Genomic DNA, 17095 nt, shown 5'->3' with positions numbered 1-17095 from the left:
CGAATATTTTATAATAAACGGTTTAGATTGGAAGCGGGTGCACAGACGATGTCCCAGAAATGACAGGAGTACATTCTGAAATAACCTCAAAGATTCGAGCAGTTGATTTTTTAACCAATCACTGTGTAATCCATCGCCAAGTGCTGGCGTCGAAAGTAGTTCCTCCCGAACTGCTAGAAATTTTAAATAATTCTATTAAAGTCCCTTGCGTTTAAGTAGTGTTTTAATATTAAATGTTTCCAATATTCCAAGATTACACACATTTTTTAAGTGTTCAGCACTTTTTTCATGTTTTTTAAATTTTATCACTTAAATGTTTTGAATCGGTTACGCCTGGTTTCGTCCACGATAAATCATTTCCGATTAATAGATATGGAAAACAAAATAAGACGTTTTTCTCCGTATGACCTTTTTTATGTGCACTTTTAAAAACGAAAAACGCTTTCTTCGCATGCGCATATATTACACATTGCTCCATGTATAGTGCATTTATCTCGATTGTTTTATTTAAACAAACAAAAATAGAACTGTAAAAAATTTAGCTTTTTTAAAGAATATTTATAACGACATCTGAAATGTACAATAAACATTTTACCTAACTATTGCGAGATCTCTTTAATATTATTTTCATATACAATCAAAAGAGGGCACGGCAAGAAAATATTTTGTACTCTTGCAATAATATTATTTATTCTTGAATAAATTTTATTACCAAAAATATAAGATTTTTTAATAACATATTAAATATAATATAAACACAGTTGTGCACATTGCTGCCAGCACAGAAAATAACCAGAAACATGATTTATTAAATAAGATACTTTTATTTAATAAAAAAATAAATATCCATAAATTATATTTTAAGTACGTTTATAATTAAAAACATATTTATGAGGAACAGTGATGCTCTGATTGTTGAACTTTTAAGGACGTAAAATTAGATATCACCAACTGCTTGTAATATATATATATACTATGTATTATTTGGTAACCAGACAACTGAACACACAACAGTTGAACACAGTGACAAATGAACACATAGACTATTGAACATACTGACAATTGAACACAAATAGCAAAATATTTTAAATTGGAATGAATAATATAATAAATAGCGGAAAAAAATTAACTGTTAAAATTAAATTAGATTAAATGATTAACCGTTCAAAACGTTCCTAATGCAATTTATGCAACATTTTCTGATTATAAAAAAAACATAGTAACTAATTGTATGCCATGACTGTGGATTTTGATCTTAACGTAAGTATATTGCTATAAAGACTTCTACAATACAATTTTTGCGAAAACATGCAAATCTGGCGTCAACAAATTTATATGAGAAAAAATATCAGTTATTCTTTTTTAATAAAAATTATTAGCTAAGAATAATACCTGTTTTAATAAACCGATTGAATACAATCGATCGTACATATTTTACTATGCGCTACTACAAATTAAGAATACATATATACAAACGTATGTTATAGAATATCCTAAAAAAAAACACAATCACGGTGAATTTTGAGCTAAACGTTGTTTAGCATGGAAGCTTATTTTTAAATAAAGTTGTACAGCTCAGGCAGATATGGTAGTACACCGGTTATAGGCAAGCATTCTCCATTAAGAAAATGTATGTTTCTTAAAAAGTTTGAACGCCTTGGAAATATGGCTTGATATGACGTTGAGTCATTGATTATAGGAATATAAATATGCTAATAAAGATGTCGAATAAGAATAATCACTTACATGCACTTGAAATGTGAATAGAAAAAATATCGAAAGAATGATTAGTAAATTAAATAAAAATTAAACAGACCACAAACTTGTGTCTATGGCCTGTCATGTATAGCATCCTCCCCCTCTTTCTCTTTTGACAGATAATTAACTAGTGATAGTTTATTATTTGTGAATCAATAGTTAATATATAAAAATTGCAAACATAAATACAGTTTTTTTTTTAAAACAATATATTTAGACCAAATACTAACAAAATAAGGTGCTATCAGCATAGATGATAATAATATTTATTTAACCTACTGTTGAAACGAATGATTAAGAATAGATATAATTTATATTTAATTGTAAATAAAAAGATTTTATGTTTAAAAAGATAACTTTCTAGAAAAGTGACGCGTTGATCGTTATTTGGGCGGTTATGGCCGCCCGCGGAGCAGTTATGCGTCAGTAGCGCTCGGTCGCCGGCGCGAGTGGTTAGCGCTGTTGCGAGATGGCGCTGGAGGGCGGCGGCGGGGGTGACAGCGGCGGGGGCGGAGGCGCGCCCGGCGAGGCAGCGCCCCCCGCACAACAAGCTCCTCCTGAGAGCAAACCGACCAAACAGGTAAGCCGTCCGTTCTGACATCACCTCTATTTATAAACGCTTCCCATTCCCGAAGCTATTTGTGCAATTTCATCAATGACAACCGGTCTAATATTAAAATTTGCGATCGATTTCAAACGTTTTATCTCATGATTTAACACAGGGGAGCATATCCAAATGACAGGTTCGATTATTTTTAATTGCGGCCATAACATTTCCGATCGTGGCCATTATCGTGTTTTTATTCAAACGCGGAAGCGGAAGTGTCATTTTTCCCGTCGGGTTGTCACATTGTGCAAACATGGCGCCTTATTTTTTCACTCGAGCTTTCATAATTGTGCAAGATACGTATAGTGAGGGTGGTTTTTTGTCATTTATTCATCGAAGGTATGCGCGCGCGTATGTCCGCCACCCTTACTAACACACGGGAACGGCGCTTGCACACTCGTACAAAATCGAATATGTGGAGTGACCTATTTTTGGTGTCGTGCCAGAAAAATCCGCCGATATATGCACGAAAACATAAACATGACCTAATCCGCGAGGAATTCTTGTCCGTTTGCATCATTATCAAACGCTCGACACTGCATCAATTGGGCCGTTCGGAGATAGAAGGGCGTAACCGTCGAATCTATAGTACGTGTCCTTGCATAAACTACACACATTGTATTACACAATAATACAGTCGGGGGTAATGTGTGCATTCCGGACGGTTTTGTGTGTGAAATTATTTGGTTAACTTAAGATCTTTCATGGTTGTTATGTAAAGGATTTTTTACGACTTTAACAGGAATGTCATTTCAGATTTTTACAGGGGGGGTTATTAAATGACATGTGTTTTTCTGGTGGGAAATGCCTTCACCTACCACTCCCTCAAATGACGTTCCTAGATTCAAACTTTGTAGAAATGTTGAAAGTCTTTGGAAGGAACTGTAACGGACGACCTGGCGGAAAATCGGAAAAAATTTGACTAAAACAATCTAAATCAAATTCAAGAATGAATCTGAATAACATCACTTAAACCTTCACTGTATAGTTTTAAACCTTATAATTTTGGCTAAAATACTTACCTACGGTTCGGTGATAAAAGCTGAGTAATAAACACCCATGTGAAAAAAAGCTCAAGCTAAATAATGCCCACATAGAAAAATGGGTCGGTGTTCAAAGCGCACACGAAAAATGTCACAATTATTAAAAAACATGGGTACGAATTCGGTGTCCTATTCATAAGTATATACGATTATCTGTGGTACTCTTTCTGAGTTGATTTTTAGGGGCTTTCAGCAGCATATATAAAACATTACTACTCATGTATAAAAGCTCATAGAAGAAACTAACCTTAACGATCGTTCACACTTTCCGGCAACGGAACGGTTTTATTGCCTTTATTATTAATTATATGTAAGTTACGATAGAAATATTACATATTATTAAAATTTAAAACCTAATACTGATAATAAAAAACACCTGAAGACAATTCACTCTGGGACATGTCAAAAAGCTTATTTGAGGAGTTGTTCAATACTCTTGTTTTTGTATGCTTAATACAATACTCGGGAACGAAAACGCTGGTAATAAAGCAGCACATAAAAACGTTCTTTTTCCAAAATGTCGGGATTGCTAATATACCTTACTAGCAGTTTGAAGCAGTACATTAGTAGACGTACTCGAAGGAATCATATTGTAGGAATTTTGTGGGAAATAAAAATTAAAAAGTTTTATATTTTAATGTGAAAAACATTTTATAGAACTTTTCTAATAATAGAGAGTGTGTTGCATTATTTAGCAACCATATCATATAAGCACGTTCAATGGTTCTGCGCACTATGTGATTATAAAAAGCACACAGTGCCCTCGATCTCCTTAATTGATGCGTGTGTCTCAAGATAAATCTTGGAAGCTTTAATGGACACCTTGGAAGCTTTAATGCATATGGTTTCTATATGCTGATGGAATTTTGTCAGCTTTAAACAGAATACTCAAATCTGTTACCATTTTTGTGCAATGAAGCACATTATGGTGCTCTTGTAATGACTTATTAATTGTCATTTTTTATTCTAAATTGAAATCTATCTATAAATGATATTGAAGTATGATACATATTCTTATGAGAAAACACAAACATTTTCATATTTTATAATTAAGGCACGACAAACTATGTCAAAAGCCCCTTCAAAATCAGCGTAGGTACTTTCTACCCGTTTGCCTGTATGGGGATTTTTAGTCACAAAATTGGAATAACAACGTATACTTGATTTCTTTTAACGGAGTCACTTTGAGGTGAAAAAGAGATGACAACTTTGGGTGTACGCAACACTAATTTGCTCTCCGGATTACTCACCATTACTCCTTTTTATATTTTAAACAACTTTAGAGAAATTAGAAATAATACTATATTTTTTATGTTGAATTAGCGAAAGTTATATGCAATCAAAATCAATAATTTATTAATCGTTATCATATATGTTTGACAAGGCCTTTACTTATGTATAGCTATAACAACTTGAAGACGTCCGTGCGCTGCAAGTGGCGGAATAACAATGAAGTAGTTGGAACGTATGTGACAACTTTGCTTAGCGCAAGCGGACAATGAAATACCGTTGTGAAATACGAGATAAACCTCAAAGTGACTCTGTTAAATGAAACAATGTATAGTTCACTCGAAGATTTTTATTTTTCAAAGAAGATTTTCACAGCCTTGCCCTCACAGATAATATTGCCACTTCTCTTAAATAATAATAGCAATTAAAACACATTGATTATTAATTTCTAAATTTTTTTACCGATGATATATAACTTCATATCTATAGATAGGTATAATTTCATAAAAAAATTATATTCACCAGTTGATTCTGGGTCGGAATCTCATTACACTATAAGTGAAAAAATATTTAATTTCCGTTACCACTCACGCTTTAGGGAACATCATGTGATGCGTACAAAAAAGATATTAAATTGAGGTCAGTTTTAACAGAAACAACATAGTGCAATGGCTTAGTTTTGCTTTGTTGCTAATGGGATATATGGGATATAGCTGTTTTTGTAGACACATGACTGCCATAATTTTTTTCTAAATATTTGACCTTGTATAAATTAGACGATCAGTTCTAGAATTTATTTGACAAAATATTGAACGTTATATAAAATTAATTATATTTTTATCCACTGTTACTGCTGAACTTTTTATTTTACTCATTATTAATATGATTGTAAAATTTTGTCGACTTTGTAAAACTGAAAATGTGTTTGTGTCTGTGTGTAAATATTTTTTTTATAACCGCAAAACTTTCATTCGGTCGCAGCGTGGGTGCGAAAGCTCGCCAAGCTTTTTTATTATACATACTTTATATTCATGTTTATAAATAACAACAGAAAAACAATACAAACATTGACACATTTTTGTGGCTAAGATAAAAGCCACTTTTGGAGCATTTAAAACTATTACGTCTATTTATATCATAAATTCTATATAAGGTCTATGCAATAACAACCAACTTCAAGATTGGTTTCAATATTATAATAATATTATATTCACTTACTAGCTCTTATTCCGGAAACATCCGAAGAAAACATGTGCTTTGATTCCTGCAAGGGACAGAATCGGAACCTATTTTTCCACAATGTATTCCATTTTATGTAAACCAAAATACGACAATATGTATGAAGAAAAGTATTGAATTTATATATTATATCTGGACCACAATATACGATAAGGCAAAAACTACATGTAGCAATAGATAAAGTTTAAAAAATAGATTAGGACAATTAAATATGTTTTGTTATTGAAATAGAAAAAAGAGTAATTCCTTAATGTTATATATTAAAAGAACAGTTTATTTACATATAAAAATTAGCATTGATGACAATTCACTAATATAGAATAGTTATTATCTTTCAACACAGCAGACGACTTGTTGTGTAAATGAAATTTGATGGACAAAATGAAAATTAACTCATTCACAGTTTAATTAATAAAAACAAAACTTTCACCGTTAAAATATCTTATCTATTGGTGGCTTAACATATTCTTTGCTGTGATGTACATCGAGTTTACATATCATATTATTATGTGAATATCTATAAATATGTCGAATATGTAATAATACCAGCTATGTAACTTAAACATTTAAATATAAAATATGTATTTAGAAAAATAATATGAATTTTTTATATTAGGCCACAGATTTATTCGTGACTTACCTTCAAAAAAATGTCATTATCTCAATAAATCAATTAATCATTCTAATACACCCGTGATGCTATCGCCCTGTAGATTGTTAGTTGATTGGGGTTAACACTAATGTTCGTACGAGACCTTTCTCAGGATCTTTTCGTTTAGTTACCGATTAACCGAGCATTAATATAGCTTTCAGACTATTGATTGAATCTATTATAATTTTAGACCTGACCAAATCGCTATTTAGAACAGTTATCGCTTCCGTTTCGAAGCCCTTGACTCAAATACGTATCCCATTGATCGACTTCCGATCATGAATGGAATATTTATGGCTGGCGTGTAGATGTTATGGTAAACCGCCGGAAACATGGTTCCAGTACGATATAAACATCGATTCTGTGCGCTCTGATGTCTTAAAAGGGGATCCATGCTGTTTATGCTTCATATTCTTGTTAAGGTCAGGATTGACTTGTGGATTTTATCTCTTCGCGCAGAACTCGATTATAGTAATAGTATTTATAGCAACGTTTCAGGCGGTAAAAATAGAAACGATTATTCGAGGCGATGAACAAGATGATTGATTTTTTATCGACGACTGATTTGCAGCGATTTCAGGCAATTGCTTCTTGATCCCGTTTGTTAATCATATACATTTTGATTATACTTTCTACTTAATGGCTTGTAGACATAATTGCACTAACAAGTCATTTCAGAGATCAAATAATTTGCCCCATTTTCTTTAACGTACAGAGGGATTTACAATGAGTGCATCATCTTTTTGGACAATACTCTGTTAATAGAGATTGATATATTTTAGACCTACACTTCTACTACATACTCGAATATATGTAATATATACAGATTTTGATAGTCAACCATTAAATCTTAATCAACGAATTGAACAATCTCGGTATTTTCGATGACTTAACAAGGTTTTTATGTAACTTGAAGAATCATTGACAAGTTGTCGTTTATAATTCGCAGTACTCAAAAGAGTACTTAACCCTTTGGCTACCGAAATCCGATATATCGGCTTTGGCTACACTAGCGAGAACTGCCGGATCCGACGGCTCCGAAATCGAAGTATCCAATACATTTTCAACCGTCTGTAGGGTAATTGCTTCAGGGGTATATAACATTTTTTCAAATATATGTTATAAATATATTATAATCATTATTTTTTTTTTAATTTCATTATTATTTTTATTTATATATATATATATATATATATATATCAGGGCTGTGGAGTCGGAGTCGGAGTCGGAGTCGGAGTTGGAGTCGTGGAGTCGTGGTGTTTTGGCCGGAGTTGGAGTCGGAGTCGGAGTCGTGAAAAATAAGCGACTCCGAGCATTTTTTTAAATTATTAAATTTATGAATTTTTAATTGCGTAATAATGAATGTGTATAGCGTATGAATATTAAACGTGTAGAAAAACATCAAAAATACCTGATAAAATTAAACTTTTTTGAGTCGGAGTCGAAGTCGGAGTCGGAGTCGGAGTGGAGTCGTGTTGTTGGTAAATATCGGAATCGGAGTCGTGTTTTTTTTAACGACTCCACAGCCCTGATATATATATATATATATATATATATATATATATATATATATATATATATATATTTATTTATTTATTTATGTATATATATATATATATATATATATTTATTTATTTATTTATGTATATATATATATATATATATATATATATATATATATATATATATATTTATTTATTTATTTATGTATATATATATATATATATATATATATATATATATATATATTTATGTATATATGTATATATATATATATATATTTATGTATATATATATATATATATTTATGTATATATGTATATATATATATATATATAGATGTATATATATATATATATATATATATATATATATATATACATATATACATATTTATATATATATATATATATATATATATATATATATACATATATACATATTTATATATATATATATATATATACATATATATATATATATATATATATATATATATATATATATATATATATATATATATATATATAAATTTAACCGTCTGTAGGGTATTTTTACTTGAACCATTATTTAAAAATATCATATTTTATTAATTTACGAAAAGTTTTATTTACATTTTAAAAATAAATAACATATTATATACCATTGTTATCGATTCCTGTCGGAGCGCCGCCGCTCACATCTCGTAATTTTTAATACGTCATGCGATAATGACTCTTATTACAGCGTAAATACGAACTAAAATAACACACAATCGCATATTCATCATTAATTAGGTCAAGTTCGCTGCAGACAGCGTCGCACGTGCGACCGTATGTTTACAAACTAAAATACACATTTTGACTTTTTAATTATTTAATAAAAAGTCCCGGCAGTTCTGGAACATTTTTCCATAAATGCCCGGCATCCAAAGGGTTAACATGCTTTGCAGTGCCGCAAGGATCATTCTTGTTTTTCCTGTTTATCAATGACAATTCAATTCACATCAATTATTTACTCGCATTTTTTATTGTAATACTAATATAATTTTTTATCTCGACGTTATGAAATGATTCATTGCGGAGGTGAGATTCGGTAATAAGTGTAATGTGTAACATTTCCAATAAAACTAAAACTTACCAATTGGTAGGAATTCTACTCGTCACTAGGGTTTGGGAAAACCCGAATTTTTATAGGTCCAATTCCTTTTTTTATGTATTTACCCCTATATTATCTCATTAATGCAACATAGATGTCATTTTTTTTATAGTTAACATTTTTAAAAATATACAAAAGTCATAAAAAAACGTTTTGTGTATATAAACTTATAAAATTAGATTCAATAAGAGTTTTTTTTGTTGATAGTAGTACACTATTTTATTAAATGTTAAATAATAATGATTAATTTTTGCAGCAGGAGAAAAGACAAATTAATCATAAATATCATATTTACAAAAAAATTCAAACATATTTACAATAATATTTACATTTCTAGTGGTTATGTATCTATCGTCCTAAGCGAATACAGAACTAAAACAAGAATGGTTTTAGAAGTACAGTATGTCCCCCAATAACACGGTTTACCGTGTTATTGGGTGTGTATAGTTTGGGGACGAGAAAATACATACTTTTTTGCAATACGTACGTACTGTGGTGAGATATCCTCCCTTTGGCTTGCTCACAAATAAATTAAAAAGCACCCAAATATCACGTTCCTAATTTACCGTCTACTGTATCTATACAGAAATATAATTTTGTTAAATATTCAGTCGTAGTTTTTGTATCTGAAAATAAATAAAATTCCTTTTTAATGTATGCAAACTTATTTTCTGAATTTGTCATATTTGGGTTTTTTAATATTTTATTGAGTTCTTCTTCCATTGGCAGTGTATGTTTGGTCTGGATATCATCTTCTATGTCATATAAATCGTTTACAAATGAGTGTTGTTCTGCAGCCGTACTAGTCTTATCATTTTATTCATCAAATATTTTTTTTTATTAAATATTTTGCAAACATAAGTATTTTCTTTAATGACATAAAACCATTTGCGAGGCAGTATAATAGCTCTACTAATTCTATATTTTTGCAACTATTTATTCGAGTCTCCATTGTCATTAACAACTCGGCTCAAATTATCATTTATTTGATTGCTAATTGCGAAGTAATAAGGTTTGCATTATCCTCGCTAAGAACTTAAATTGTTAATTTTAATATATTTTAATGCATTTTCCAATTATTCCTTAAATAATTTAATGTTGATGTTTTCAATTAAATATCTTGAATATCTTGAAGAACTTTTTTAATAATATCAAATAATTTAAAACATCTTAAAATCATGTCAAGCGAGCTTTTACATCAAACACTAATTGCAGTTCATTTACTTGAATATTTTTTATTTTATCTTGTAAAATATTATTTTGTACAGTGGATTTTTTTGAAATAATAAACAATTGTATGAACACATTTGATGTTATCTATTAAAGCATATGAATGTTTAATAAATTCAAATTACTCGTTTTCTTAACTTTCGATTTTATTACAGAAAGAAACATCCTCCATAACATTTTTATTTTCGTTGCGAAGTTATTCCATGCTTACTTTTTAAGTGCTTAATCATTGATTATGTATTTCCATACTTCTTGGTGGATGAGCATGACTTACATTGTCAGCAATGTTCCGAATCTGTGCCTTACAAGAAATAATCCCACACTTTTAATTCTTTTGGCATTTGGGTTTATTTTTATCCTAAAATATTTAATAGTAATTTTTTTTTTATATTCAATTTATTAATTATGATTTTTAACCTTTAGAATACCAGTACCTCATTAAGTAGCGCGCGTGTATGGTTGAGAATTATGGCTGTGAAATTAAATAAAGTGGACAATTTTCTGCACGAAACCGTTTTTATGTGTAAACATATCTTTTATATAGACGAGTAATCGCAATTTTATCAATTTTTCTTTGTTTGCAGAATTTTTGCTTAAATATGCGAGATTTGTATGTTCACAGAAAAAAGTTGCTGTTACTTTAAGATTAATTAATAATACATTAATACTTACTGCAAAACACATATATTCTTAAAACTTCCAAAAAAACGTCCGCGAAACACGTCCACTGGCAACATTCGAATAAGAAAATTATTGTTTAAAAATGACCCGAAAAACCCTACATAACACTCCTGTTATTTTTGACTAAGATTCGTAAAACAGCTAGGAAGTTAACTTCAACTATACTATTATTTTTCAATCTAAATCCGTACCCGTGAAATTATTCAGGACACCGTATTCACCCGCTCAACTCGCAAGCACCCCAGGGAGGCTTCAAACATTTCATTGAGCTGAGAGATCAACCACTGTTTCATATTTGAATGGGTGTAACCCGTGCGTTCAATTGCGGTCTCCTTTTTCGCCGTCCCGTGATAAACTAATTCTGGAGGCGATGCTGTATGAATTTTATAGCTTTCCTGTGTGATAATATGTGAAATTCTCTCCACTCTTGGCACGGCGCCGATGGTGCCACTAGTTTATTATTCCGCTCTCCAACTGCAGTACTAGTCGCTCAGATGATTGTTTGTTTTGACCGGTCTCAATTGTCCAGTACCGGACGTTGTTCCATTGTCGATGTGATCGCAACGACCACAATTTGTAGTCGGAGATGACGCGTGTTGCCCTCGTGCCATGGTGTCGTTATGCAACGCCGATTGATTCCTATAAGAATCGATAAGTATGCGGGTCACAACACTGATATGCAATGTTTATTCACATTCCGAGACGCTGGAGATTCTGGTGGTTGTGTATGCGTGTGGTTCGATCGGGCTAAATCGAGCGAGGTCGTCACTCTGGAACTGCGGCGATGACCCAAAATATCTTAGCGTACGATATTGCATATTGGCGGTTGAAATCGGACATATAAGCGACAGATGCCGTTTCAGTGGTGCGCTTTATATGAAACCGGAAGTGCATTAGGGGTTGTATGGCTACGTGCCAGATAGTACCAGGTGTTAATGCATTGTTTCCAAAGCGTGGTTTCTATGCTATTCTTATTAAAATGAATGTGGCTTACCTCAAATAATTTGTCTATTTACTATATCAACAAATTTTGTCAATCGTACTAAAAACTTTTCATTATTTTATTTTGGGTCGTAGTTTAAATAATTATCACAAACAATTTTCATGAATCAATTTTTCGATTTAAGAGATGGTGTCAGTTGCAGCATGTTTATTTTGCAAAATTGACAAGTTAGACGAACAATTAAAATTATTTCAGTAAAGGCATCGTATATGGTCATACGTTAAATAATGCGATGTAACCTTTGTTTTTGGAAATTAAATGCAGATTTTACGCCAGAGATCGAACAAAGTTACTCTCCAAGTCCGTCCTAGATTGTACTACGTTTTAAATTCTCACTTATTACTATGCTCTATCGCATGTTTTCCATTTTTATGACTAAAAACTCAAGTTTCATGTTTTCTAACTGCGTTCCTATCGTTCAGATTGAAGTAGCTCGATCGCAGAGATGGCGTGAAACGTCAAAAGGATGCTTTCACACGCAAAGGGGAATTTATGAAAAGGATCATATTGAAAGAGAGGGGAATCCTTCGAACAGACTGCTAGTCTCCACCGCATAGCTCGTTTCGTGTGAAAGACGCGATAAAAAATTTATATCCCAAAGTGCAGCCAACACGTATGCTACGTTTTTTTTGCACCAAGTTGCTTCTTAACATTTCGAATTAATCATGAGACATTACTATAATATACGCGAGTTTTATCAATAAGATATATCTGATTTTATAAAATGCAACATTATCTTTCTAACGCTTTATAATCGATTAGACGGATCAATTCAATGATTAGATTAAACTTTTTTATTTTAACTATTTATACGGGCTCGATACTATTATCTAAGATTGAATATCAGGATAGTCGTTAGTTTCAATTGCCTTGTAACCTCGAAGAAAATGTCTCTTAAAGTTTTGATTGATTGATGGACGACTCATTAGTTGAAAGCTCAAGCTGTCTACATCCAGATATTTGGAGTGATTTTGATATGTACTGTTTTATCTTTAGTTTAATTGCAATTTTTAAACTGTTTATAAAAATATTTCGCACCACAGACATCTGCATCTCAATGACGCATTTAGATTCTCTGAAACAACTGTACCACATGCATCAATATTTGATCTAGTAGCGTCACAATTTGACGCTTGCCATTCCAATAATATTCCGTTAGTGAGATCAAAACTCAAAACCATACATATGCTCGGTTCGCTTATACACGCGCGTTATATAACCAGTTTTAGATATAACACAACTTTTTAGCAAATCTCCACTGCTCCATTCAAGGCTCGAGCGGACGTCATTCGCCTATAATAAAATCTAAATCGATCGGCGTGGATTTGGATTTGTTTTTTTTTAAAGTTTTTTATACAAAAAGTTTGAGAGTTCTGGAAGAGCGTGGGTGGAAAGGTGGATTAAACGATTAGGGGTTGAAATCACCCGAGCGTGTCTCGCAGCCTTGGCTTGTGCCGACCCTAAACGAAGCTAGCATTCGGCGGGTCAATTTTAGGAGTTTGATGTTGTTCTAGGTCGTCAGATGCTACGCCGATATCTGTTTGATAAGATGTGTAGGGTAGTCCATAAACACGAATGGCGCTTTGTTTACATATCGATTTATTTTCGCACCTCCTCGGTTTGAAAGCGGGACCATTTTTATTGTTATGGCGCCGACTGACATTTTAAAAATGCATCAAGTCATAATCAAGTATCATTAGCAGAAAGAAGGAGGAATAACGACATGCCATTTGTGGCATTGATATTTTGATAAACGAAGGGTATATAAAATCAGTATAAATTATCCATGAAAATCAATTTAGCTTTTTTTTATTTTCACCGAACTATCTATTTATATAGAATTGTGTGTACTTATGTATCACATTCGCTAAAAGCTCACCGTTGTAAATGTATGGCGTGTGTAGCTCGAGTAAAATTTTAATTATTACATTTGACGTCAACATAAATTTACTACGAGATTCAAGGTTTTTTCTATATATGTATATATTATGCATATTCAACATTTGAATGAAAGCTCTACGTTGCTATTAATAATTATATTTGTTCGCTGTATGTGTCAATTGATTAAGCAATACCGATTATATGGTCGAGTGAAGCCGTTATGGTTGAACGCCTTGGTTAATTTTATAATTTGAATTTTATATTTTAGACTATCGGTACAAATTATTGATTGCTCTATATTTTTACTGTACTATACTTACTGCTAACTTTTAGGAGGATCCGCTGTATAGTAATCGCGCTCTAGTGTTATATACATATATATATACTTTATATGGGCTTATGCATTTATCATTCGCTCGTATTTTCAGTTGATAAAACGCTGCATAGTTATTCTAGCTTCTAAAAAACAATATTACGTTTTTTGCTGCTTCTCATCATGAGATTTAATTACGTTATGAGATTATCATACAGCATTCCGTATCATTCGGTCCGGCAAGACACTTATAATATTGATCTTCACTCGAGTCGCAGCTAGTTCATCGAGATTGCAATTATTTTATGTCATGTTTATAGACACACAGATTTTTCTGTGTGTAATTTTTCAACATACATTTTATGGCATTGGCGAGGCAAAGTCGTAGTTAAACATCTGGTCTAAATTGAGACAAATTTAAGACACCTATATCTCAGCTATGTATGTGTCTAATAAATAAGTATTATGTGTGTTGTGTCAATCAAGTTGATTAATACACCTGATACCGTAGAATACTTATTGAGAGTTTTAATTAAAATACCTCAAACCAACGTTCCCTCTAATTTTTCTATTGTGTGTGCGGATCTTCGATGCATCTGTGCAGTGGCGGTGCGATAAATTTACACCCCCCCCCCCCCCATAAATACATACAATTTTTCATTAAAATGTATATTTATTAGTTACAGTGATTTTATATAATAACAACACTAACAAAGATAATTTTTGAAATAAATAAAAAAGAAAAAAAAATATTCGTTGATATAATATAATAAATACTAAACTTTTAGAATTTTTTTTTTATTTATATTGAATCTATATATTTGTATGTTGTGTTTTTTTTTCAAAATAAACATTTATAAAAATGTAGTTTTTTCACTTTTATTCAAAATTATTCTTATTAAATTTTCAACTACGTAAAAAAATCTTTCTCCGAATTTTGTCGATTTCTATTGTACCTACTTTTTTAAACGGAATAAATATACTAATGGACCGACCCTAGGAGATTCAATGCTCCAAAGCAAAAACACTAGAAAGTAGGTAATTAATTTTATGAAAATTGCATAATATTCTTACCCAATCGCTTGGCACTATATCACATTGGGGTTCAGCCAGTCAACCAATTTGTTGCACAATTTAGAACACAATATATATTTTATGAATTAGTGTATTGAAAAGATTATATTATTATTACAAGTGTTTATTATTAATATTATTATTAGTGTATTGAAAATATTATATTATTATACAATGAACATATAAATTATTTATTATTTTTTTTCAATAATTATTTTTTCTCTCTTCTGTCCGTTCTATCGACCCAATATTTATAAACCACATTTAAATCAACATTTTCCCCGGATGAAATGTATGACTTTATTCGTAGTAAACATTCTAAATGTTCTACTTCCATTCTATTTCTTGATCTTGATTTAATTGCATTCATTAAACTAAATCCTCGTTCACATTCAGCGCTTGATGCCTGAAAGGTTCCACAAATATCTAGTAAAACTGATATACAATCAAATTGATCTGGATCACTATGTGCAAAGGTTAATAAATCGGCAAATGTTTGAATCGAACCAGTCTTCACTTTCTCGGCAACTATAAATTTAAGATTACAATATTGCTTATGCATATTTTCGATTGTATCTTTGTCAGTAATTTGTAATAATTGAGTATATTTAAATATAAGTCTGTCTAATTGATCCTTTCCGTATTCAAACTCTTTAGCTCTTCCTATTGCGGCCTGATCGAAAGCACGCCACTCCAATAATTCTTCTTCTGGAAATCGCATTTCTAGATGTTCACAGAGCAATTGGATGAATCTCAAAATCGCGGTTAAATTTATATCGCTGCTATTTAATGATAATATATTTTTCACATCTTTGCTCCAATGAACTACTTCACTTAAATATTGAGCTCTTAGTTGATTAATTTTAGCTTTTGCAAATTGAGTGGCCTCTATACTTGTTATATTGCTCCTTTGAAAATATTTGCACATTGATGATAGTTCACCCAAAACATCGTTCAAAATCATTATCGAGACGTGAATTTGAGGATCTTTCAGCATTTTCAAGCAATATTTGTTGATTGGGTCATTATACTTGTCCACTTGTTCTATGCAATAATCTATTAAGACATTATAATTACGCACAAAAGCGCTAACTGCGAAATGCCTCGATAGACACCTAACTTCATTAATTGGTCGAAATGAAACAACATCACTTTCCATAAATTTAGATAATTCTTCAAATTGGCCTTTTTTAACAGATGACCTGCTGAACATTGTATAGGTTGTTTTTAATAAAGTTTCAATATCCTGCATTATTGAAACTTGTTTCCAGGCATCATCGATTCCTAAAACCTCTCTGTGAGCTACGCAATGTTGTTCTGTTAAGTGGTTTATTTCCCGCTTCAACATAGCTGCTACTCCATTCTTTTTTCCAAGCATTACTGCAGCTCCGTCTGATGTAAACATAACCATATTTTGTATATTTATTTCATTGTCACTATAAAATTTCTTTAGGGCTGTAAAAATGCTATTGCTATCACAAGAACACAATTTTATTATTCCCGCAAAAATAGTCTTGTAATTCATCCCATATCGATATTTGACGTACAAAATTAGTATTTTTTGTACAGATATATCCGTACTTTCATCAACAATTAATGTATGAAACCGAGACTTTCGAAATTCGTCAAAATATTCCTTTTTAATGACTGCATTAATGCATTCGACAAATTCAAACCCATAAGTTTTACTTCACCAGCTTTCGGGAATATCTGTGTATTTAGATACATGATTATGAATGTCTTGTAC

The 17095-nt window shown here is 31.4% G+C and overlaps 1 protein-coding gene and 1 long non-coding RNA gene across 3 annotated transcripts in view; one reads left to right on the top strand and one right to left on the bottom strand.

Moving 5' to 3' along the window:
- The first annotated feature begins 2183 nt into the window (after window positions 1-2183).
- Window positions 2184-17095, top strand: part of LOC148233180 (uncharacterized) — a 55648-nt gene continuing 40736 nt past the window's right edge. For both annotated transcript variants that reach the window (XM_088191200.1, XM_088191199.1), the window contains exon 1: window positions 2184-2338. In XM_088191200.1, the coding sequence (XP_088047326.1) occupies window positions 2228-2338 (111 nt within the window). In that variant the 5' untranslated portion in view covers window positions 2184-2227. The remainder of the gene's footprint in view (window positions 2339-17095) is intronic.
- On the bottom strand, window positions 4280-9808 carry LOC148233181 (uncharacterized). The gene is made up of 2 exons (XR_015810557.1): window positions 8950-9808; window positions 4280-7499 (listed from the first exon to the last, which is right to left on the bottom strand). It is a non-coding gene; the product is annotated as an uncharacterized LOC148233181 (long non-coding RNA).

Source organism: Plectrocnemia conspersa, unplaced genomic scaffold (genome assembly GCF_051122295.1).
Source record: "Plectrocnemia conspersa isolate PC_06_02 unplaced genomic scaffold, ASM5112229v1 ptg000008l, whole genome shotgun sequence".
In the NCBI taxonomy this organism is placed as follows: Eukaryota; Metazoa; Arthropoda; class Insecta; order Trichoptera; family Polycentropodidae; genus Plectrocnemia; species Plectrocnemia conspersa.
Note: the sequence above shows the minus strand (reverse complement) of the source record. Positions and strands in the feature narration are given on the sequence as shown.